The 23,105-nt window shown below is 54.7% G+C and overlaps 10 protein-coding genes across 10 annotated transcripts; 3 read left to right on the forward strand and 7 right to left on the reverse strand.

The window, feature by feature from the left end:
• Window positions 1-595: 595 nt before the first annotated feature.
• J4E79_010603 (uncharacterized protein) lies at window positions 596-1,116 on the forward strand (the record flags this gene model as incomplete). Its single annotated transcript, XM_049359439.1, has 2 exons — window positions 596-988; window positions 1,072-1,116. 2 exons carry the CDS (start codon window positions 596-598, stop codon window positions 1,114-1,116), a joined length of 438 nt encoding a protein of 145 aa, XP_049205970.1.
• A 1,929-nt stretch (window positions 1,117-3,045) lies between these two features.
• J4E79_010604 (uncharacterized protein) lies at window positions 3,046-3,852 on the reverse strand (the record flags this gene model as incomplete). The annotated part of the gene is made up of 2 exons (XM_049359440.1): window positions 3,046-3,656; window positions 3,711-3,852. 2 exons carry the CDS (start codon window positions 3,850-3,852, stop codon window positions 3,046-3,048), a joined length of 753 nt encoding a protein of 250 aa, XP_049205971.1.
• Window positions 3,853-4,562: 710 nt separating this feature from the next.
• Window positions 4,563-7,580, reverse strand: J4E79_010605 (uncharacterized protein; the record flags this gene model as incomplete). The annotated part of the gene is made up of 2 exons (XM_049359441.1): window positions 4,563-6,547; window positions 6,815-7,580. The coding sequence occupies 2 exons, from the start codon at window positions 7,578-7,580 to the stop codon at window positions 4,563-4,565; spliced, it is 2,751 nt and encodes a 916-aa protein (XP_049205972.1).
• Window positions 7,581-8,341: 761 nt separating this feature from the next.
• J4E79_010606 (uncharacterized protein) lies at window positions 8,342-9,365 on the reverse strand (the record flags this gene model as incomplete). Its single annotated transcript, XM_049359442.1, has 2 exons — window positions 8,342-8,790; window positions 8,843-9,365. The coding sequence occupies 2 exons, from the start codon at window positions 9,363-9,365 to the stop codon at window positions 8,342-8,344; spliced, it is 972 nt and encodes a 323-aa protein (XP_049205973.1).
• A 101-nt stretch (window positions 9,366-9,466) lies between these two features.
• On the reverse strand, window positions 9,467-10,108 carry J4E79_010607 (uncharacterized protein; the record flags this gene model as incomplete). Its single annotated transcript, XM_049359443.1, has 2 exons — window positions 9,467-9,579; window positions 9,622-10,108. 2 exons carry the CDS (start codon window positions 10,106-10,108, stop codon window positions 9,467-9,469), a joined length of 600 nt encoding a protein of 199 aa, XP_049205974.1.
• A 3,446-nt stretch (window positions 10,109-13,554) lies between these two features.
• Window positions 13,555-14,634, forward strand: J4E79_010608 (uncharacterized protein; the record flags this gene model as incomplete). Its single annotated transcript, XM_049359444.1, has 3 exons — window positions 13,555-14,167; window positions 14,229-14,495; window positions 14,546-14,634. The coding sequence occupies 3 exons, from the start codon at window positions 13,555-13,557 to the stop codon at window positions 14,632-14,634; spliced, it is 969 nt and encodes a 322-aa protein (XP_049205975.1).
• A 175-nt stretch (window positions 14,635-14,809) lies between these two features.
• On the reverse strand, window positions 14,810-16,452 carry J4E79_010609 (uncharacterized protein; the record flags this gene model as incomplete). Its single annotated transcript, XM_049359445.1, has 3 exons — window positions 14,810-15,117; window positions 15,170-16,293; window positions 16,349-16,452. 3 exons carry the CDS (start codon window positions 16,450-16,452, stop codon window positions 14,810-14,812), a joined length of 1,536 nt encoding a protein of 511 aa, XP_049205976.1.
• A 1,333-nt stretch (window positions 16,453-17,785) lies between these two features.
• On the reverse strand, window positions 17,786-19,045 carry J4E79_010610 (uncharacterized protein; the record flags this gene model as incomplete). The annotated part of the gene is made up of 4 exons (XM_049359446.1): window positions 17,786-18,031; window positions 18,085-18,646; window positions 18,709-18,962; window positions 19,016-19,045. 4 exons carry the CDS (start codon window positions 19,043-19,045, stop codon window positions 17,786-17,788), a joined length of 1,092 nt encoding a protein of 363 aa, XP_049205977.1.
• A 736-nt stretch (window positions 19,046-19,781) lies between these two features.
• J4E79_010611 (uncharacterized protein) lies at window positions 19,782-21,240 on the reverse strand (the record flags this gene model as incomplete). The annotated part of the gene is made up of 2 exons (XM_049359447.1): window positions 19,782-20,799; window positions 20,885-21,240. The coding sequence occupies 2 exons, from the start codon at window positions 21,238-21,240 to the stop codon at window positions 19,782-19,784; spliced, it is 1,374 nt and encodes a 457-aa protein (XP_049205978.1).
• A 206-nt stretch (window positions 21,241-21,446) lies between these two features.
• Window positions 21,447-22,775, forward strand: J4E79_010612 (uncharacterized protein; the record flags this gene model as incomplete). The annotated part of the gene is made up of 4 exons (XM_049359448.1): window positions 21,447-21,747; window positions 21,800-21,894; window positions 21,943-22,527; window positions 22,578-22,775. The coding sequence occupies 4 exons, from the start codon at window positions 21,447-21,449 to the stop codon at window positions 22,773-22,775; spliced, it is 1,179 nt and encodes a 392-aa protein (XP_049205979.1).
• Between the last annotated feature and the right edge of the window lie 330 nt (window positions 22,776-23,105).

A 23,105-nucleotide genomic window follows, 5' to 3' on the forward strand; every position in this document is an offset into this window, starting at 1 on the left:
GGCGCCTCGTGCACGCGCAATCAGCAAGGGTTCTTCAGCTGAACGTCGCGTCTTGGCCGCCATGCTGGCAGCTACCTTGCCCCGCGTCTGCCCTCTTCCTCGCCAGACGACGAGATCAATTGTGACCTCGGGGCTTACGGCGACTGCATCTTGGATCGCATTCAAGTCGCGTCACTATCGCGCGAGATACGTGCAGCGACTCCCACTTCGCGCGCCATCATCACTCATTCACGATGAACGGCCCTCCACCTCCGCTTCCTCCCCGGCCTCAGGAGCCGGTGCCTCCGCCATCAGGCTGGACTGAACACATGTTTTACACGAACGGATCGCCCACACCCGCGTTTGAAGCGCTGATGCAGCAGTTCTTCGCGAAGCTTGATCCCCGAGGCACCGGGTACATAACGCCAGAGGCATTCTCGAGCTTCGCGGAGGTGTCGCGCTGCCCGGATTCTGACAACATCTGTGAGTGCTCCACTACCTCTAGATGAAGCGTGCAGTTGTACGCGGGTTGCGCGAGAGCGACTATTGACTCTCTCGTGTTTTGATGGTAGGGAAAAGAAGTCTCACGTATGGTGGCATGTTTGCGAAAGAAGACATGGCAGACTTCGAGTTCAAGAACGTGATGGAAGGCTTCTTCTTCGACCACAAGGTTGTGACGCGCAATCCGGGCGCGCCGCAGCTACCATACGGCGGTATGCCTCTGCTCAGCTTGGCCGGATTCACAGATTGGATTGGATTCAGTTGCGCGGCGCATCCCGACGGCATCTTTGTGGTCCCTGGGTTGAATAACGCGCTGCGGGTTTACAATGTCTGGCCGGAGCGTGGGCCCTTACCGCGATACGTCTTTCCTCCATGTCGACCAATCGAGGTACAGCAGCGCATGGATCAAGCGACACAGCGTTGCAATATGAACGCGCAGCAGAAGCTCAGAGCGACTCAGTTGGAGGCTGAGATTAAGGCGCAGGGCCGAGAGCATGCCATTGATCTGGTGAGCGATACTTATCGCGTCTATCGGTACTATTGAGATTGACGTGAGTGCGCGTGGTATGTTTCTTTCCTTCGCCCTTTCAGCTTCCTCCTCTTGCAATTCAATTCCTCCGTAATGCCTTCGTATAGCAGATCAAATACATTCTTCCTTGTTCTACCCCCAGCCTTCGCATTCTCATCAGGTAGCAGCAAGCTCCGACGGCGGCACATGCGGCGATGGAAGTTCCTGCGACCAAGTTGGGGTATTGTTGTATGACTTTGTATCGCGGTCGACTGCGTGATGCGTGACTGCAACACCAGGTGGCTTCTCGTACTGCTGCGCTTCAGCTTCGGGTTGATAACTCATCCTGGTATTCATGTCCTTCATCTTGCGATGACGTCGGTAGAATAAAAATGCCGCTACTGCCACAAGCAATGCGCCCACCGCGACACCAGCACCGATACCAGCCTTTGAGCCAGTCGATAGGCCGCCGCCGCTATTTACATCTGCTGCGGTAGCATCGGTCGGCCCTGTGGGTGTGGGTGTCGACGGGATCGATGGTACTGTACTAGCAGGGCTTGAGATCGGGGTCGTGGATGGTGCCGGCGTTGATGTTGGTGAAGACGATGACTCGCTGTTCAACGCTACGGTCGAAGACAAAGCGAATATCGATGCAGCTTGAGAAGAAGTGGCTGACGTAACGCCTATCGTCGCACCTCCGATATTACCGGCGCCCGCTTCTTCCATCGAAAGCACACACCCTGCGGGAAGAGACCAGTCATCGAATCGTCGGGACAGGTAGATTGGCGACCATGTTTCGGTTCCGTTCTGATTGATTACTATGCTGAAGCCTTCATTCTATGTTAGCGGAGCTGCGACGATAAGAGGGGCTGTGGTGGATCTCACTTTCTTCGTCCCCTGCTTCGATATCGCCTCGTTCATAGCATTGGATCACGAGTGTGTCCGCAAAAGTCGACCACCAGTCTACCACCACTGAGTCATCGACATTGAGGACCACATGGTGCTCCTCGCGCGGGTAGTTGAAGGCACCTGACATATTCAGTTGCTTTCGGCGAAGCGAGGTTGACGAAGAAGGGAGAAAGAGAAACTGAGGAGCAACACGGAATGATAGAAAGATTATTGTATACCGGTGCAGCAGCAGCGGCTTTGTAGGAGCCTGCAATCTGCCTATCTCTACCTCGCATGTTCCTAGCTTTATTGCCAGCAAGTCTCTCGCAGCCTCAATCGATAGCGCGCGAATCCCGAGGCGAAGTGGCGTGAGGCTGAGAGCGCAGTGTAGCGAAATGGCCCCCATTCAGCACACTAGCCGATGTGCAAGCGAGTTTCTTTTTCGCGATAACGAATGGAGGGGACCGTCATGTTGAAGCCACAAGATGCCAGTATGCCATGTTTTGTCGTTGTCATTATTTGTAGTGGGTCCACGATGCAGCGCGATACGGAACATCATGCCGCAGGCCTGGGCACGCCGGTAGAAGTTGGGGCGGTGTCGCGCATCTTCAAGCTGGCAGACGCCGCTGATCTAGGAATCTGGAGTTCGTCACATTGTGAGTCCAGGTAAATTGGCGCAAGGGTCATGTTGGACCTTTGTTGTTGGGGGGAGCTCAGGATTGCTTCTGTGAGGCTGAGCCGTAGCCAAGAACGCGGGTGGTGGCCACCTCACATGGGCTGCGCCATACACTTGGCATCATCGCCAATTGGCGGGCCTCTGAAGCACAGCGATCCAGACAAGGCCTTTGGGCTTCGCGCTCGAGCCTGAGTCTTTTCGAGAGGAACTTTTGGTACGCACGTTGCGGGGGTTGGAAAGTCGGAGATGGTGGTTGACCAGGGTTGCTGTGGCTTCGTGTGGGGTTCAGACACGCTTCTGAAGAGTGGTGAGAGGCATTCCCAGTCGAGCTGACAACACTTTTCGCTTCCGTTCTGTAGTCATGGCCATGAGGGATGTGCAAGCGGAGCAATCGAACGAACGACAACAAGCTAGTATTATGCCACAGAACTAATCAAGAGACCCTGCGAATGCGACGCGCAATAGTAGCAGCCGTTAAACCCTAAGCGCATGTCTAGGAAAGCTGCACCGGTACCTGCGGCGAAGAATGAATCTGCGACATTGTAGCCTCGCTGTACGGCCTCTCGTTTCCATTGCTTCCATGAGGCGCGACCGCAACACCCGGAGGCTTGTTGAATTGTTCGGCCTGAGATTGGTAGCTAAGTCGTGCGTTGAGGTCTTTTAGCTTGCGATGGTTGCGGTAGAACAAGTATGCAGCCGCCGCGACAAGCAACGCGGAAACACCGATACCGGCGCCGATGCCAGCCTTCGCTCCTGTGGACAGACCAGCACTGTCGCTCGAGGTTGTGGTGACGACTGGGTTGGTGGGCGTCACGGTTGGCGGTGCTGTATTGCCTGTGTTGGCGGGGGTTGATGCGGTGCCCGAGGCCGGCGCGCTTGTCGTGGTCCGCTCATACGTGACGGTCGACGACAAAGCAAAGATCGATGCGGGCTGAGTTGCAACGGAGCTTATGGTGACTGAAGAGGCGTAGATAGTCGTGGTTCCACCTCTCTCATAGAACTTGATACCGCACTCGACAGGCTCGCTCCAATCTTTCACGTCCTGCTCCAGCATTGGCAGCGACAGATCTTGCGTGCCATTCTGCGGAATGTCGTACTCGTATACTAACATCTCGTCAGGTCAAACATGATCTTGAAGATATGTTGTGAGGGCCGCACTGTAACCTAGATCTGGGTTGTTGTCGTTCTCATAGCACCAGAACTGCAGTCGCTTGGCAAATGTTGACCACCACGACACCTCCACCTTGTCATTGACATTGACATAGAGTGGAACGATCGGATAGTAGAAGTCTCCAGACATGTCGGAGAAGTTTTTGTGCGGATCTTCCGGTACGAGGCAAAGTGTCGCGATCTAGAGCTGAAGCAGGCAGGGCAAGCGGGCAGCCGTCAGCAAGTGCAAGGGGCATACCTTTATACTTACGCGCAGCAAACCTATCTTCGGTTTCTCGTACGCTAACAGCAGCCTGGGCCGACTATTGCGAATCACGATGCGAAGTGGCGCAAAGCTGTGGTATCATACAGCGAAATGGCCCCCGATCGACACACGCTTGATGCCCAGGGACTATTTTCACTTCGCGCAACGAATAAAATGACTGTCAGGCGCAATGACATGGCCATGTGACCTGTGATACGACACTTCGTCAATAGCTGCGGGAAGTGGAATTCTCTATCGCAGTGTTGTCGATTGGCGGACAGCCTGGTGCGGGAAAGAAAGTCGCGAGCCCTGGACGAAGTCTAGAAGAGTTGCAGCGTCGTCGCAAGTCTTGAAAGCAAGAGAATATAGAAGGATATGAGCTTTAGCGACATGATGGGTTGCGCTCGAAGTATCCTGATGGTGAGATGTTTCGGGTCATCTGGGTGGGCAATAGGTGCACCAACACTGACAAGGCTGAAGTTGGACCAGAAGCTTGAGCTACAGCAGAGGCACCGATTACCTTGCATGCGCTGTGCCGCTCGCTGAGCTCCTTCTTCTACCGACATATCACGCGCGTGAGAAAAAGCTGCAACGACTCAGACTAGCCTCAACCGACGTACGTTGAGCGTCCCGCTCTTCAGCTCGTCTGCGATCTCGCCATTCATTTGGCCATGTACAAAGCCCTCGCCGACAACCTGCCACGCAGCTTGCAAAGCCACTTTCCGCAGGACAAGCGGGATGCTGCATCCGAACAAGATAGCCACGACATCGCCCGGCCTTGCGCGACACGGCGCCATGCCAACGTAGCCTTGTTCGGTGACCATCAGCCGGCGCACTTTCTTCCGCACAGTATCGTGGAAGCGTGAGAGAAAGGTATCGAGCTTGTCGTTCATCTGATGTACGGGATGCGACGGTGGCCGATGCAGTGTTGGGGCAGGTGAAGAAAATTTGGTGGGTATCTGTCGGACTATGTCTTCGAGCGACATGTTGCCGAACATCACATGACGGTTGCGCTCAAACCATGTTGCAAAGCTCCAGTCGACAGGATCGCCGTCAACACAGGCATGACAGAGGAAGAGGAAGTCGCTGATGTAGTGCGATGGCGCCTGGAAGCAGAGGTATTTGTCTCGACGGTCGATAACCAAGGACCGCGCTATAGCTTCAAGCCACTCAGCAGGCTGCTTTGCGACTCGCGAAGCACTATGCTGGTATTCTTGTGACTGCATCAAGTCATGACCGGCCTCGCGGCAGACAAAGCTCTCGCATCGCAATTCGCGCTCGTCAAGCCCGCCGAGCCCGTGAATAGTGTCCAACACGACACCGTTGCAGTGGAGTTCCTTCAAGTCCTCGGAAAATGAAACATCTGCTTCTTTCCTCAGTGTCTCTCCAGGAGCATCGTAGATTGCTTTCCAGCGTGTTGATCGTAGCGGTCTGAAGTTTCCAATGTGCTCACACGCACTTTGGCTTGCCATCAGCGGCACAGGCGAAGCGAAGTCGATTGTCGTCCTCCAGTCCGGAGACCAGGTAGGCACAGGATCTTCGACACCGGGGTCGCTGACTGCGGCGTTAGGACAGAACAAATGCGCGAAGCAGACGATATCCAGGGACCGATGGACGGTCCAGAAAGAGCGAACGAGTCGTGCAAATTGGTGCGCAATACTGGTGGTATATTCGGCAGGTCCGATGAGCGCTCGGTCTTGTTCAGTGATCAAACCTAGCACGGAGTAAATGCGATCTCTACTGTCGGTGGCGGAGTGATTACCCAGGTACGCCATGATGGCGATCAGGTTGATGCCGATCGAGGCTGGCTTGGTGTGCCATTGATGAATGCGGCGGCGATTGAAGGCTCCATCAAAGAGCTTTCGCGGAACAAGCTCGTGTTCAAAGTCCTTGCTGATGGTGCTGCAAAGGAAGATGCTATAGATGGCGCTTTTGAATCTTCCGCGACTGATACTATCCACGCCACAGTAGAGTTTCGCCTCCTTTGGCAAGACAAACTCTTGTAACGTCCAGACCCTTGTCCACCACGGCCTGGCGAGAAGATTACTGACGGCGGCACACTTATCGGTGAACTCTGGGTTCTCGAGTTTCTTGCGCATGGCAAGGTCGTCCCCATTGAACCCGATCTGCAAGGTGGACAGGTAGTGCATGAAGTCGATGGCATCGGTGCAGTCGCTACCGTCTTCTTTCTCCTCACCCAGCCAGACTATTGCTCGCCTGGCTCTTTTGTAGATGTCTGCCATGATGCGCACCTGTTTCTCGCGTTCGCTGGGATCATCCAAGTTGATGCACAGCGAGTCAATCCACCACCAGTCTGTGGTCTTGAAGTCGCCATGGCGGGTGACCATGTGAATAAATGGTACCAGGCTGTTTAGTATGGGTAGTCCTCCGGTCTTCAGATTAATCTTTGCACCTTTGTACTTGCGCTCGCCCCACACATAGCTGGCTGTGTAATAATGAGGGGCGCTGGCGATGGCGAACTTCTGCAGCTTGCCAACGAAGACGCCATCTTCTGGCTGCGAGAACCGGAGAAGACGAATAGAGCTCTCATCGACGGGTTCTGGGAAGACTGTGGTTCTGACTGGCGGTCACGCGTCAAGTTCCATAGGTGTGCATGCTGCGAGATGGTAGGTGGGACGGTGTGCATGGCCGCGGGAGTGGCTGGATTGACGCCCCGCTTAAGCTCGTTCTTGGCGGCTGACCCAAGCCCTTGCACCTCGAAAGCCGCGCAACGACATCGGAACAGCGGAACAGAGCAGTTTTTCGACCGAGAGCAGTACAGCTTCGACTGGGCATCTTTAAACTACATACCGCCGCTCTCACATGTCAAGTATCCTGGTCCACTCACCCGTTCTTTCAACGTCCTGCAGCGCACTCTTACTGGCAACCCAATTCTGTCCCTTAGTCCTATCATACCAGACCCTTAACACCCCATGTTCGGCCACCCAATCGAGACCATACATCTCCTGCATATACTCCACCTGGGCCATGATGCAGAGGTCCGCTAATGTGACGTTTGCGCCATCACCACTCAAACTTTCGCTCTTGTTGCCAACCACGTCTCCTTGTATCCGAGCCTCCAACCGCGACAAGAGCATGTGGAACTTGCCACGCGCATGCTTTGCCGCGCTCTCACTCATCTCACCCTCTGTCAAGCCCGACCAGGACAACGTGTTCGGATCCGAATGTACAAGCGCGACGTTGCTCCAAGTGATGACATCGGAGAGCAGGCTCAAGATGTCTCTCGTCCGAGCCCGTTGTTGGATAGTTGCGCCCCTCACGTCCAGATACCCATTGTCCACGCTGAGGACTTCTTCGAAGTACTCCATTATCGCATTCGACTCGTATATCCAGAAGATTGTGCCATCGGCGTATGTGATGCGCAGTGCCGGCACCGAGGTTCCGGTAGGACGGGCTTCGAGGCCGGGGTGGGGGACGAGGTCTGGCGTCGGCGCGTCTTTGTCAAGAAAGAGGGGGATGAGGTGGATGTTCTTCTCGTGAAGCACCGAAGAGGTAATGTTCTTTGCGCGGAGGTAATAGACGACCCGGCGAGGGAACAAACCCGTCGGCCAGAGCCAGACGGTTGTTTCATGCTGCTGGTTCTGCGATGACATGGTAAGTTGGGAGGGGTGAGGTTGTAGAGTGACTAGACTGATGCGCGTGTCGCATCTTTGGTTTGGCTTCGTGATAAGTATATATACATCCCTACGTGTACAGAATCGTCTGAAGGGACGGAAACATTTCGTATACTTCTAGAATCATGCCGACGTTGAGCCATCTCGATAGCTGGTTACTGTAATGTTTCCGAAGGTTTCCCACCGCGACGCATCATCCCGGAGACTTGATCAAGTCGCCGGGTACTGGTGTAAAATGATGTCTTCCGAGCAAGGCCATCATAGTGTCCGAAGTCTCGTCGGTTGTTACCACAACAGGATAGGCAGATACGAAAGTCTCACGGCCAGCATCAGAATGCGCACAGGTGGTGAATGGAGTGTAGGAGGTGAGACAGCACGCGGAAGCTCGCGCAAGGGCGATCGAACCCGCCACGCGCTAATTCTTGGCGGCCCTCATCACGCCCGCGCGCCCGCACGCCCGCAGCAACACCACGCACGCATCGCGACATAACAGCATGCTGAGACGGACCGTCTGTTCTATCCACCCTACTCCATTTATATCTTGATACACGAAGACGTTCGATGCGTCGAACTTGATGTCAGCAGTCGCTTCATTTACCCTGCGCAATGTTTCTTGCAGTACCGATTCATCTCTTGCCTATCATCAGGAATACTGATCTCTATCGCTTTCATGCTACACGAACATAATATCACATGATTAACAGCTACATCGCTACTCTACACGTCTACCTCAATCCCACTCACACATACCCCAACCCCTCCAAATCAATCTCCTCCCTCCTCCGTCTAAACCTCAGCCTATTCCCCTTACTCAGCGCCTCCGTCTCGCCAAACAAGAACCTCGATTCCAGATCCGTCCCCTCCGCCAACTGCCAATCGTACTTGAGCAGCAAATGGCACAGGGCAATCTTCATCTCATTCGCAGCGAAGAACCTGCCGGGGCAGCCTTGTGCGCCATGTCCGAATGACAGGTTGTTGGGACCGGTGGAAACGAGATGCGACTGGCTGACTGTGGCGCGGTCGGTGCTGGCGCGCATGCGCTGGTAGCGGTATATGTCGTATTTGTGTGGGTCGGTGTAGACTTTGGGATCTGACATGTTGAAGCCGTCCACGGCGATTTGCTCGCCTTTTTTGATGTTGAGGCCGTTAGGGAGGACGACGGTGCGTCGGGCTTGACGGCGCATTGTTACTGGGGTAGGGTTAGCTTGGGGTTCTTTCTCGTCATTGACTGGATGACTTACGGAATGCAGCGGGCCTATACCGCTGCGACTCCTTCAACGCGCTGTCCATCAACGTGAGGTTTGCGAGCGCCGCTTTGGTCAGCCCGTCGGCTGTCAGTACCCTCACGATTTCTTCCCTTAATGCCGCAACGTAGTGTGGTTCGTTCGCCAGCAAGGTTATAGCATGCGTTAGCAGCTCACTGGTCGTATGTATCGCTACGAAAGATAGCGCAATCTGGAACAGAGCTGGATCGTACCCTTTTCCTCCGCTCTTCAGTTCGAACCAATCGATCATGTCGTTGAAGACAGGTTCCGGTTTGCCGTTTCTCCTAGCTTCGGCTTTTAGAGCTCGACGCTCGGCGAGAAGAGGTGTGAGGATTGCGCGGCATGTGTCTCCATGTTTGAAGACGTTCTTCGCCTCGGAGGAGAACCAGGGAACGAGGAACTTGAGCGAGGATGGGAGGGCTGTCATTTTGAGAATCATGGTGAAGCTTGCCACCGTGTAGGCCTTGGAAGCTTCGAGCCACGCCGTGTTGCGACACATGGTGTCGCCGAGAAAGACCCTGGTGGAGAGACGGGCGATCAGTTGGAGAATGCTGTCTGCTATAATGGTTTCTCTCCATTCTGCTAAGTGGTTAGCTCGTATCACCTGTTTGAGACGAATAGCGGGGTCATCTCACCCGTATCTTGGCCGAATATCACGTCGAGAGCATGACTGGCTTCTTCCGAGAGGGGCTTTGTCAAGACGTCTTCAGGAGCTTGTTAGCTTCAGGGCACACATGTATCTGCTTGCTTCTTACTTAAGTATTTGGTAAGCTGGTCCTTCACCACGTTTTGTACGAGTCTTTGTTCGTGGAGCAAGACGGCATACATTTCGAAGCCGGAAACGTGTCCCGAGAAGTTCTTCTCTATCGCCTTTGCGAAGCTAAGATCCATGCTGTTACGTATCGTTGCTGCATACTCAGGAGGTAGGATAAGACATTCGCCCGTGTCGACAATCAGCCTATAAGGCTGCTTGCCGTAGCGTTTCCTCGCGTCGCTCAGTATCACCCTTCCGTTCTTGAGGAACTCAATTCGTTTTGATAGAGTGGTCTGGTTCCAGCGTGGAGGATTTGCTAGCGGATGTATCGGTTTTCCGCTGGTGCTAACGACGACCGAGAGTACGCCTATAAGCCCCAGCAAGATGGCAATTATTGCTGGGAAAGACTGTGCCAGGGGTACCAGGGACAAGGTTGACGGAGCATATGGGACTTGTGGTAGTCCGTCCATGGATATGTTGGACAGCATCTTTACTGTGAATGGTTGGTCCAGTGCGTAAAACAAGGCGCATCAAATATACTTATACGGCAGTCTCTGATCGAAGGCACTGACAATCCCTGGCGTCACGAACGCTGACCCTGAAAGAAAAGTCTTCATCACGATAAGCTTTGTGGGCTCTTGTCCGGCGACGTCCTCGACTCTCAGCGTATCCGTGACTTCATTGCACAAGGTACCTAGTAATGCGCCCACTTCCAGAGCCGTACCAGTCCACTCTGAACGCCGCATTAACCCACTGTGGATGCTGTATCGAATCAGTTTGAAGGTTGTATCAACCCACTTTGGACGCTGTGTGAATCCACTCATGAGTCGTGGTTCACGAGAGCGATAGCCTCTGGAATCCAACGAAACTCATTGATCGCAAGGCTGTCGATGAAAAGTACATTGTTTGCACTGTATACTATAGGTCTTGTGAGATGTCCTCTTCCGTTCGTCTACGATTATGCAGGCCAGCTTCGCAAGCTGCAACTCCCCTTAGGCCACAATGCCTCACGATGCAGGCGTGAAGGATTTCTAAAATCGTCAAAATGGAAAGTATGACGATGCCTTATTCCCCTGAAACCTACGTCATGGATTCAGGGTAGCGAATCCTTCGATTTTCATCGTGGTTGCGAAATGCCCCGAGAATAATTCACCGTTGCGATAAAGGCGGAGCCATAGTGGGGACCAGGAAACCATAACAGCGTGTGCGGAACCTGCTGACTTATTTGGTCCAATAAGGGCGTAGCAGATTTAAAATGCGCACGAATCATTGCGTTCGCGCTTTCATGACGTCGCAATTTTGTGAGCTTTGCAGCACTGCCGTTGGAGAGAGACGTGATGGAGAAGGCGCGTAGCGCGGCGCTAGCACGCCAGTGCCGCTTTCCTCATTATATCCCAATACAAACACAGACACGCAGTCGCAGTGAGTGTCTTCTCTTTCTGATCTCGCGCCCGCCAAGTACTGGCCAGGTTTTCGTTGGTCCCCTTCTGTGATGCCATTCGGCGCGCCTTCGCCACACGTCCATCTCACGACACAGAACGTCTGCGATGAGAAGCACGGTGTCGAATGCGTCTCTCAATCACAGTGCGCTTTCCTCAATCTTGCCAGTACTGGACAGAACGTTAAAGTTATGCTAATCCACACTCAAGATCAAGTGCAGCTGCGCTCGTCTCCCGCGCGCACAACCGGGCGACAACGTCGTTGACTTCGAGGCGATGCAGCGCCGCAAGGCCAAGAAAGATAGCTACAGAAGCGTAGACGTTTGTGATGAAAAGATCTTTCTGGAAGCACTTCTTACAGTGTATTAACCTCAGCTTCTTTCCACCCAACTACCGGGGATGTTGCAGCCTGCATGTTGTTCGTTACGAGTTGACTAAGCGCGTGCTTTATCATGCAGTGCATCGCCGGCCAGAGCTCCGAAGAATGACGTTTGCCCAAGTCAAGGATCTGTTGCTGAGGCGAGTGTGAGATGCAGTGGTTCAGGCACACACCCGCAGTGCGCGCAAGCTAATAGTTAACATGCATGCGCCACGCGCTCATACCAAACCCAAGTACCCGGTCTTTTCAAATAACGTTATACTGAGCTTGGACGCAACATCGATTCGAGGCCTCTCGGGTGTTGCCGACTGTGTTCACAAGTCGTAGCTCCCACTTGAGTGTGTGTAAAGGTGTGTGAAGCTCAGGCCATGGTGCACTGACCCAAAGCCGACTTCACCTGGGCAGGATCTGGATCGCGGGAGAACGCATGACAATCTGAGCAGAGCAACACGATGCACACCCCTGGGAGCCTCGTCGCCATCTCTCACGCTCGGTAGCACCGATAGAACAGGCTCCTCCTGACGTCCTCTGAGACATCAACAACACCAGCTCGTCCGCAGCACAACGCAAGGCGGGACCTGCCTCCGGAAGACGCATCCATAGTGCACATATCGCGCTACCACGCGCACCAGCCCAATCGCCCGCACGGCAGTCGTCCCGCTCCTCACGATACTAACTCCACGATCGCTACCAAAATGTCACCCCTGCGCCGATCCTAACGTGGGAAGTCGATCAAACGGCTCGCTACGCTAGTGGTGACGGTCTTTGATACCGTCATGCCGGCGAGAACGAGGCTTGAATTCAACACTATTAACGCTATCGTCGCGCACTCCTGATTACAACTTCGATGGTCGGAAACAAGCCCAAACATGCCGGCGAGAACGAGGCTTCAAGCCAACAGTATTTGCGCTATCAACGTGCACACCTAATCACTCTTGCGATGGTCAGCGCGAAACAGGCTCAACCTCCAATCTCGTCCATAGGCGCATTCAATCCTTCGGAGCTATCGCTGCGCGCAGCAGTCAAATGATATCGGCGGCGTGTCTTGTCTGCTCTAGGCCTGCAGCGAGATTCTTGATGGCTTTGTGATAGAGGCTGCAGGTCAAAAGACAGCTACAACCTTGACGTGTATTTGTCAGTCGCCAGATCGTGCAGAGGTTGTCGTTGAGATATTGTAGTTGGGAGGTTGATCAGGTATCGAGCAAGACAGCCTTGAGAGAGCGCTGACAAGGTGTCGATCAAAGACCCACTTCATCCACGAAGACGTTCCACCGTATCTAACGGCTGGAACGTGGGGAAGACCATACTCCTTCCGCTGATCAGTATCATCCAGAATGGAGATGGTGTTGCACCCTGAAAGCCAACCCCGCGTTGGGCACCACCCCTGGCGAGCACTTATGGTTTGCGGGAACTAGTGCTTAGCCTCCCTAGCACCAAACCTTACATGGTAGGTATTCAAGCAAAATGACCGTGTCCGATCGAATGCAAATCGACTTCTTGGCGCCTTATCGCATCATCAAGCAACCAGGTCGACGGGCCAGCCCTTTGCGCAATGCACCAGTGCCCGCTTCCAGATCGTGATACTCCACTCAAGCCTATGGCGGAACGGCACCCGTACCTTGGAATTGCTTAGACGTTGGTGCTCAGGAGAATGGCGCGAAAGCGGATCGGGTCCGCACCAATCATAGTTGCGGCAAAGCAGGTACCCCAGCTCCGGCAGCCTCGCGCAGTCCCGATGGCATACACCAAGCGTTCTTGCTGGCCGTTCTGGATACCAGAGTTCTAGATCCAGGGCACGTTCGCGATGGAGAGGGCCAGACCAGGAGGGGAAGACTGCAATTTGGCATTGCTCGTCGGCATCGATCGAGGGAGTGGCTGAGGAGGAAATCCAAATGATGCTGGCCTAGGGGACGCTTCAGGGTGACGGCTCTTGTTTTGACGAAAGACATAAAGACGAGGCAGTTCTGCTGCATGAAGAAGGCATCCTCAGCATCTCCAGCTCTCGCTTTACAAGCTTTACAGCTTATCCTTCGCTCTTGATCTCTTGTCCTCCTCGGCATCTCTCTCGCTTCCTCGATCACTACTCTCAATCGCTCGGTCCATCATATCAATCAAGATGAAGCTCCTCGCTACCATCACCTTCTTCAGCGCTTTGGCTGCAGCTGCGCCAGTCCTCGACGCACGCGCTACCACCACCGCGAAGACGTCCAGTGCTCTCAAGACCAGCAGCGCAGCGGCCGTCATCAAGTCTAGCAGTGCAGTCGCAGTGGTGACTTCCAAGACTAGCAGCGCCTTGGTCGTGTCCAAAGCCAGCAGTACCCCAGTCGCCTCAAAAGCCAGCAGCGCAGCACCGGTGGTCTCGTCCAAAGCCAGCAGCGCAGCCGCCGTCTCGTCCAGGGCCAGCAGCGCAGCAGCCACCACGACCACTACCGCACCTCTGCTCGGTGTCAACGTCGGTGGCTCATCCTCGCCCCTCCTGGGCGTCAAGCTCTCATCCGCCACGGTGCTCGCTGTGGACGCCAGCTTGGGAGGTTCGTCAGCCAAAGCCTCTACATCCACCATCACCGCGGCACCCACTGCCGCTTCGGGTACCGCTCCCACCGCTCTGCCGTCCACCTTCTCTGCCCCCGTCCAGGGACAAGGCAAGCTCACGCTCGACAACCTCCCCGCTATGCCAGGTGTGATCGACAAGACCTTCTCTGGTGTTCTCGGTGCTGCTTATGGCCTCAGTAAGTGTTCAATGCTATCCACTAGCCTCGGAAACGTTCGATCAACTAACACATAAACCAGTGTCTGGCGCATGCGACGCATCCTACAGGTGCAACATCACCGTAGCCGGTACGATCCAGAACCTTCTTATCGACGGCAGCAACTACGGTACCAACACCAGCGTGGTGGCATGGTGCGAGAGCGGACGCTGCTACGGTACTGCCAGTGCGCCCGTGACCGCAACGGCTCCTTTCATCATCACCTGCGATCAGCTCAGCGGCACGCAAGTTTGCTCCGCGACTATCTCGGGCGCCGCAAACGCCATCTTCCAGAATGGAAAGTCGATCGGTAAGTCTTCGTCCATCGTTGCTCCGTGACTTGAGGCTAATCTTGTGTAGAACTCTGGGGCTGGGCTACACCCGCCGGATACTGCCAGAATGGTGTGTGCACTGCATCTATCACAGCTGTTGGCGACCCAATGTACTGAGCGGGATGACCGATGAATGAGGTGAGCTTATGGGCCGGTTTGACGCAATCGAGGAATGTAATGCCGAGGAGGACAAGAGATTCTGTATTGTGTTGAGTATTTATCTGTCAGGGTTTATAGGCCCGCCTAATATCGTGCTTGCTTTGAGTCTCATTTCATAGCTGTTTTGATAGGCTTAATGCGACATGATCTTTCTTACTCGTGCCTTTGACAGAGTTGACATCTCTACGCCTGTGCCTGGTGTCTCATACCACAGTATGACGTGATCGGATAGTTGTCCCGGGTTGTTACGCCGCTTGACACAGCAATCAGCCGAGTGTTCACCGGCCTTGGTAGGTCTGACTTGGTCGAGCTCTCCGTCTCGTGTAAACTGATTTTGGTTCGGGGACGATTGCTTGGCGGGAGGCCTCTGCGGTCGAGGCGAAGCCCTTAGCTGAGCCGTTTCGATGACAGTCTGATGTCGGTGACAGTGGTATTCGTGCGCTGCATGCTCATGTTCAACGACCGCGACCTCTCCCCCTCCCTCTACCCCTACCACCACCTCTTCCTCTCCCCCCAACCTTCCCTCTCGGCGCCGACCTTTCATAAATCTTGACCTCGTCGAACGGAGCATCGGCAATCCTAAGATAGCTCGGTATGCCATTATCCACTACCGCCACCACCACATTCCTGCACCCATGCTTCAGTCTCTGGTTTGGGTGGCCCCCATCGCCCTTTGGCCTATCCTCAGGCACCTGCGCCATGAGATCATTCAGCTGTGCGCCTGTTGGTATAGGCGTCGAGCGCGCGTCGACGACGCATATGCGAAAGTCTGGGGGTCCGCGGGCGGATTTCTTGAATCGGGCCGTGGTGCGGTAGACGTCGAAGTGGACGCGGTATGGGTTGTCTGACGAAGGTGGGAGCATGAAGGTGGGTGGGGCGGAGCGGTCGTAGGTGGGAATCAGCTTGAGGAGGCGGTAGACATCGTTGTAGCTTCGGTACAAGCCGGGCTTGATGAGTGGGCCGAACGCGAGCTGCTCGGATGAGATGTGGTATGTGGGCTCGCTCAGTCGCCGCCATAGATCGGAGAAGAAGCGGGTGACGACTCCTGGTCCCGATTTGGTGTTCTCTTCTGTCTTGGGTGGTGCTAAGACGACGTCTCCTCTATCATGGTCCCATGTTCCTGTTCTGAAGATGACGTAGCCCGATCTCTTCAGTCCTGCGTAGACATTGTACATCTCCAGTGTCAACTTTCCACCGACGCCGCTCTCGAATCCGATGAAGGCGGCATATGCCGACTGCAAGCTCATTGGCGCGCCGTCTTCGGTCCTGTATACTGTCTTGTCGCCCACTTCCCGCTTGACCGGCCACCGAACATCCAATGTCCCTCGCTCGAGCAAGAACAAGGCTTCTTCTGGCAGTAACCATTCTCTTCCACCTTTGTTCGTGCCTATCGTCTGGAAGTGCTGTGATCGGACCTTGTCTACGCATGCCATGTTGCGCTCGGGGTCGTACATGGCCAGAATGTGGCCCTTTTGCGTGTGCGTGCGCTGCCACGAGAGGACGCCGTGCATGGCCCGACGCGAGGCTTCGAGGGTGTCAAGCTGAAGATTCGTCTCATGGCTTTCGAAGTCCTTTTCGCCGCGTTTGGGTAATGTGGGATGCGCGCTGTCTTGTGCTCTGAGTAGTTATGTCAGCAATACAATGAAAGACAGCCCGACATGTGAAGGCGTACGTGAGCTTGTCGAGCTTCAGGAAATCTTGCGCTTCCTCCGTGGGGTCATAGTCGGCAGCATCAGGTACGCGCAAGTGCGACGCATCTTCGTCTGCGTCAGCCATTGTTATGAAGGTGAGGTCGTAGCGGGCGTCATATGTTGGGGTTTGGTGGTGGTGGGGAAGATTTGGAGAAAGTAAAGTTGCGACAAGGATCCATGACTCCCGCGGCGGCCCTCTGCGCTAGTGCCGGCTGACGTCCCGCCTATACTTCCGCTATCACCACCACACCTCCTTCATAACATTCGAGCCTAGTAGGACTCATCGTTGCACGTCGAGCTGTCTTCCTCATCAAGCCCAGGAGACAACGCCAACAACAATAATTTGTATCAGACCAATGAGTCCACGACTTGCCAACGATCAGAGCGCTCTAGGCATGCCAATAATGCGGAACGCCAGAAACAGTTGAAAGAGCGGCATCGTGCAGTTACCACATGCAGAATCTCGCGCATGACTCATATACATCCGTTCATCGCGGCAGGTAGGCTCAACATGGGGTTGCCAAAGGTTCCATGTCGCGCAAACCCGCCTTGCCAGCCTTGCGCTACTCCACCCCGCAATTGGAGAAACAAACAACCACGCCCCTACGGAGCATACCACGTTTAACAGGTACCTATACCTGTGTGACATACGCTACTTTCCGGGTCAGAAGGGCGCGAAGTGGCAGCCGTAACTATCACATCGGAAAACGATGGCACTCACTGGAAGCCCCGCGTCACGGGCGCATGGTTCGTCGAGCAAACTCATTGGAAGTTATATTCCCATCCCCTTCGTCTCATCTCTGGTCTCACACACAGTCTGCGTTCAGTCAAATCAGAATTCGAAGATGGTACCGCCTCCCACTCTTATGTTTCCGTCTCTGCACGAAGACGTCTCAAACGCAGTGTCACCACACATCACTTGGCTCACGTTCAACAACACAAACACCAGCGTAGGAACAAGCAAAGAGTATTCTACCTTCGTAATGGGTCAGTTCCGCTGTGACAACACCACGTGCGAAAAGGATGCATGGAGAAGTGGGAAGATCACGATACTCATACGGCAGTATCCGAACGGCAGCTACAACGCCGAGGTGTTCAAACAGCGGTGTAGCGAATGCAGCTGGCGCGGAAGATTGATCATGGATGAGGCTTCTTATGTTGAAAGGGTTTCATTCAGGCTCCTGAAATGGAGCGGGGTGCAGCAGGAGGTGCAATCTGAGCACGCGCCGAGGCAAACTCCGCCACACGATCAAGCTAACTGCGAAGGGTGTAGGCGGGGTGTATGTCGGGAGTCTGAGAGGTGAGGTATTTGTGAGAAGTGGAGATATTCAATTTGTATGTAGTACCTGAGCTGCCGCTATAGCTAATCAAATCCGTTGATCGAACGACACCAGAACCTTAGCTGCGGTTTCTCAACCCTAGATAGTGGAGGTCGCAGCCGCATCCCCCGCACCCGCCTTCCCCTTAGGCGCCTGCGCATCAAGCGGAACATTCAGCCCCAGGCGCTCCCTCGTAGTGTAAGTAGCAATCCCTCCATTGGTATCCGCCTCGGTAACGAGTTCCTTGCGACGAGTATCAACGAGCAGACGGATGAGATCAGGACGCATGTAGTGGCCCGAGAAGTCAGCCAGCGCTTTGGTGAGGTGGCACTCGTTGAGATCGATCTGGGATATGTTAGTAGACTGGTAGGAGCGAGAGGACAGCGATAGAAGCTTACATCAACAAAGAGCAGACCATCAAAGTCCTTATCAGGCTTGCAGTAGAGACTGCCATCAGGGCGGTAGATACGCGCATGACCGTTGTAAGTACTAGGATCGGTCTCTGGTTCCACCCCCTCAGGAGTCGTCTTCTTGAGCCCCTCGACACTCAACCTCTGAAACGGCGCAAGCGTCCACGTCCCCGTCTCAATCGCATACGCCGGCGTAACAAGATCACTCGCCGGATCCGCCACATTCGTCGCCGGATCAGGATACTTGAGCGTCTCTTTACCCGGGTAGACGGGCCAGGCGGCAATGTGGATTTGCTCGCCTTCGGACACGTTGAGCGCTTTGAGGAAGGGGTTCATGTTTTCCCAGCAGTTGAGTTGGCCGAGGCGGCCGAGTTCGGTGCTAGTTACGGATTTGAAGGTGTCGCCTGCGCCGTCGCCGTAGACGAGCTTCTCCACGTGTGTGGGCTTGATTTTGCGGCGGTGGTTTATGACTTCGCCTGTGGGATCGATTAGGGCCTGCGCGAGATATAGCGTGGCGTGATCGATTTCGGAGAAGCCGAGGGAGACGTAGCTGTGCGGGATATCAGTCAATCTAAGTCTCCAAATGCAGGCTCACACCTGGGCAGTGCTTACATCTGATTATCCCTCGCAGCGCGGCGAATCCGACGGAACTCTTCCGAGTCCATAGGAAGCGAGTTCTCACGGTACCCCTTGAGCATGGGAAGCGATTGCTGGTAGTTGACCTTCCACATCCAGTACGGATAGCCGGGGATCCATACTTCAGGGAAGGCGATGAGCTTGCAGCCTGCGTCGCCGGCTTCTTTGATGAAGTTGATGGTTTTTTGGACGCCGGCTTCGAGGTCGAACCAGCAGGGCTCGGAAGTGACCTGTATTTTGATCAGATGGAGGGCGTAGGGGGAAAGTAAGGGTGAGAATTTACACAGGCGGCTTTGTACTTGGTGAGAGGCATGGTGGCGAGATGGAGACTTTGCAGTGGTAGGTGTGTTTGGATAGGAGGTGGAAGTTGAAAGTATGGTCGATGAATGATGCTTGAAATCGACGGTCATTGCCAACTCTTAAATACCCAAATCCCAATCTCCAACCCCCTCCTCGCTGGTTACACAACAGTCTCCATACACCCTCACGCTCCATTCTAGACAACTCACTGTTTGTCAGTTTCGCGCCAGGAGCATCTTCCCTGTATCTTCCCTGCAACTGGGCCTGCAGCCGGTTAATTGACGTGCTTCTGCGAACGTGGTGTGATCTGCCGATAACGAAGTCGAATGAGAGTACGGAACTGTCTGCAACGACTGCACCAGACAACAGAATTGTGGACTGATGTTCAACATCGACGTCGATGCGTAGTTGCAAGCGTTGATGCCGCAGATGCCGCGACCCAGTGTTAGCGGCATCATGACGGTGCCGGTCGGCATCTCTCGCCGGGCTACGTCGTTGTACGACCCGAACGACGCCGTTAGTTGATGGAACGCGTGTTTGACTTTGATAGAAAGGCCGATGAGGAAGCGACAACTGTCCCTGTATCTGTCGGCGTATGGTCGTTTGCTGCTCGGAGATCGGGCACGTAATGCCGATGGATATCCGCAGACTTGGAGCTGTTGTCAAGAACATCGAAAACGACACGACCGAGAAAGATGACGAATTGAACTTATACTAGTTTCTTCGCAGCTCCGTCTCCAGAAAGAGGCCTATGCCTTGATGTTCGCTGGTTGCTTGTAGTATTTACTTGGAATGAAGGGCATCTTAGTCACGACGGCCTTCCTCTTCCTGCCACGCACAATGACCTCAACTTCAGTTCCTGCCTTGTGCATACCGTCCTTGACATAACCCATCGAGATGTTCTTCTTCATTGTGGGTGATGGGCAGCCAGAAGTGATGGTGCCAATCTTCTCACCGGCCCCGTCAACAATCTCAGCACCCTCTCGTGCAGGCGATCCTTCTACAATGAGCCCGACGCGACGCCGTGACACACCACCGCCTTCAGACTTCTTCTTCAGTTGCTGCAAGATGACGGAATCACCGTGGAAGCCGCCTTTTGCGCGGCGGTCCTTGCCGATGATCCAGGATAGTCCGGCCTCGACTGGTGTGGTCGTGTCATCAAGATCGTGGCCGTACAAGCACATGCCCGCCTCTAATCTGAGGGTGTCGCGCGCTCCTAGACCTGCGAAACGCAACTCATCCTTGGCGGAATCGAGCAGGAACTGGGTCACGGCTTCGGTGGCATATGCAGGAATGCTAATCTCGAACCCATCCTCACCCGTGTATCCACCCCTGCTGACGAGCACTTCGGCATCGGTGCCCTTGATGACGGCGTTGGCGCATTGACCGAAGTAGAGCGATTCGAGGTCCTTCTTGGACTTGTCGTCTAGTACGCGCGACAGGATCTCGGCGGACAGCGGGCCCTGGAGGGCGACCAGACCTTGGCCATCGAGTATGTTCCACTCTACGGGCTGGTCGGGGTGTGCGTTCTTCCAGGCCTCTAGCTGCGTCTTGAAGTAGGCCGTGTCCTTTTCCCTGCAGCCGGCATTGGTGACGACGTAGAAGCGGTCGGGCAGACGCGTGACAACCGTGTCGTCGACGATGCCGCCGGTGGAGTGCAGCAGTGTTGACAGCGTGGACTGGCGCACGGGGAGCGAGGACAGCGACGACGGGGTGATGCTCTCGAGGAAGGCTTCGGCGCCAGGCCCAGAAAAGTGGTGCTGGACCCTGACCAAATTAGCGCTGAACGTGATTGGGGTATTGAACAACAGTGCATATGATTGAACATATGGTTCTTCGTCACTAAACTCACATATGTCCGACGTCGAACAAGCTGGCCTTCTCGCGCGTCCAGTTGTGGGAGTCGATAATGCTCATGTCGCTGTACTGGACCGGCATGGCATATCCGCCAAAGGGCACAAACTTGGCGCCATACTTGCTGTGAAGTTCGTATAGGCCCGTCTTGCCCAGTTGCTCGTTTGCGCCTGCAGAGGAAGCATACCGGACCTGCTGCTGCGATAGTCGAGTGAGGTTGCGGGGACGTGGGGCTGGAGTCGCGCGCGTTCTTGTGGAGTAACTCGCGACCTGGGCGTATTCTGCCCTCCAAATGCGCGGCGCAAGACCATTGACGGCCGGGCGCACCGCCAGAACAGCTTTTCTCGAGGCCATTTTGCGTGGGTGAGGAGGAAATATGGTGTTTCGTTCCCCGACGGGTATACACGGCCGACTATATATCGCCAATGACGGCAGCTCCCAGCACCCTAGGCCCCGACGAGGCCCAAGCTCCCCCGACTGGATTCCATCCACCGAAACGGCCATCGTTCCCATAACCGCCTATATCGCGCCGCGACTGCCCCAGACGAACCGCAGCAACCATGTCCAAGGGGAGCAAGTACCTGCTGGTGTCGCTGCCGACGTCCATCTCGCCCTCGAACCACCAGGACGACGCCCTGACTGCCCTGCGCTCCACCGTGACCAATGACGTGGGCACCACCTCGCCCTTTGCGATTCCCAACTTCAAGATCGGAACCCTCGATGCGCTTGTCCAGCAGGCGGATGATCTCTCCAAGCTCAACAATGCCTGCGAGGCGGTAGTCGCCAAGGTCGGCGACAGCCTAAGGCAGATACTCGACGGCGATGAGGGCAAGATACAACAGCAGAAGACGATCAACGACAGTAGGTGGACTGCGCAGTATGCGATTGTTGTCTAGCAGCTCACATGACGTAGAGCCTGTCGACCAGTATCTGCGCAACTTCCAGTGGAACAAAGTCAAGTACCGGGCAGACAAGTCCGTTGCCGAACTCATAGACGCACTGCAGAAGGTGAACACTACACACGTATCACGCTGTACCTTTAGCTGACAAGGACAGGAAATACAAGGCATCGACAACGACGTCAAGTCCAAGTTCAGCCAGTACAACCAGACCAAGAGCGCCCTCCAAGCCGCCGAGCGGAAGCGCACAGGAAACCTCGCGACCAAGTCCCTCGTCAACGTCGTAAACCCCAAATCCATCGTCCGCGACTCGGAATACCTCGATACGCATCTCATCGCCGTCCCGAACAACAATGTAAAGGACTTCTACAAAGACTACGAAGAGCTGTGTCCCATGGTCGTGCCCCGCTCCGCCAACGAACTGGCCAAAGACTCAGAATTCACTCTATTCGCTGTCACCACCTTCAAGAAGCATTCCAACGAGTTTGTGCACAAGTGCAGAGAGAAGCGGTGGACACCGAGAGAGTACCAGTACAAGGAGGGCAACAAGGAAGAGGAGGCCAAGGAGGCAGAACAATTAGCCAAGGACGAGAAGAAGCTCTGGGGCGAGGCGTTACGGCTGGGCCGCACAGGATATAGTGAAAGCGCCATGATCTGGATTCACGTCATGGCGTTGAGGGTGTTTGTCGAGACGGTGCTGCGATATGGTCTACCGCTCGACTTTGTATGCGGCATAGTCCAGGTGAGTTTGGCGTACCACGAAACCCACCACGTACCTGCTAACTTTCCCAGACCGATTCAAAGTCAGCGAAGAAGGCGAAGTCAAATCTCGATTCGGCTTACGCATACCTCGGCGGCAACGCCTTCGGCCGCGACAGCAAGGGTCGCATCCAGAAGGACGACCAGGCTCTGTCTACTGACATGGCACAAGCTGGTCAGATGGAGCAAGAGTACACGGCGTACGTGTACTACGAGTTTGAGGTGCTATAAGATGTTGTTGAAATGGCAACGGCCGTTTGATGGGGGGGCAGCACGGCTGAGACTCATAGTTGGAGTTTGTAGATAGCTTTCCGCGAAAGCAGAATGAGAAACATGGCATATTTCATTTCCGTCGCTGCTGATCAACGTGCAGCGCAAATTTAGGACAGTCTGCAAGTTGTCCACATCAATCACATCTTCCGATGGCTCACTCCAGAATCTGGACCGCTACATCCCCTTCCAACCAACCAATCCATTGGACATGGCCCGGATACTCCCCTCAGTTTCACCGCCATACGCCCACTTCATAAATACTTTTCGATCAGCTGATATCTGAGCTGT

The sequence above is a fragment of the Alternaria viburni genome, assembly GCF_023758015.1.
Source record: "Alternaria viburni strain BMP 2772 chromosome Unknown scaffold_32, whole genome shotgun sequence".
Lineage (NCBI taxonomy): Eukaryota > Fungi > Ascomycota > Dothideomycetes > Pleosporales > Pleosporaceae > Alternaria > Alternaria viburni.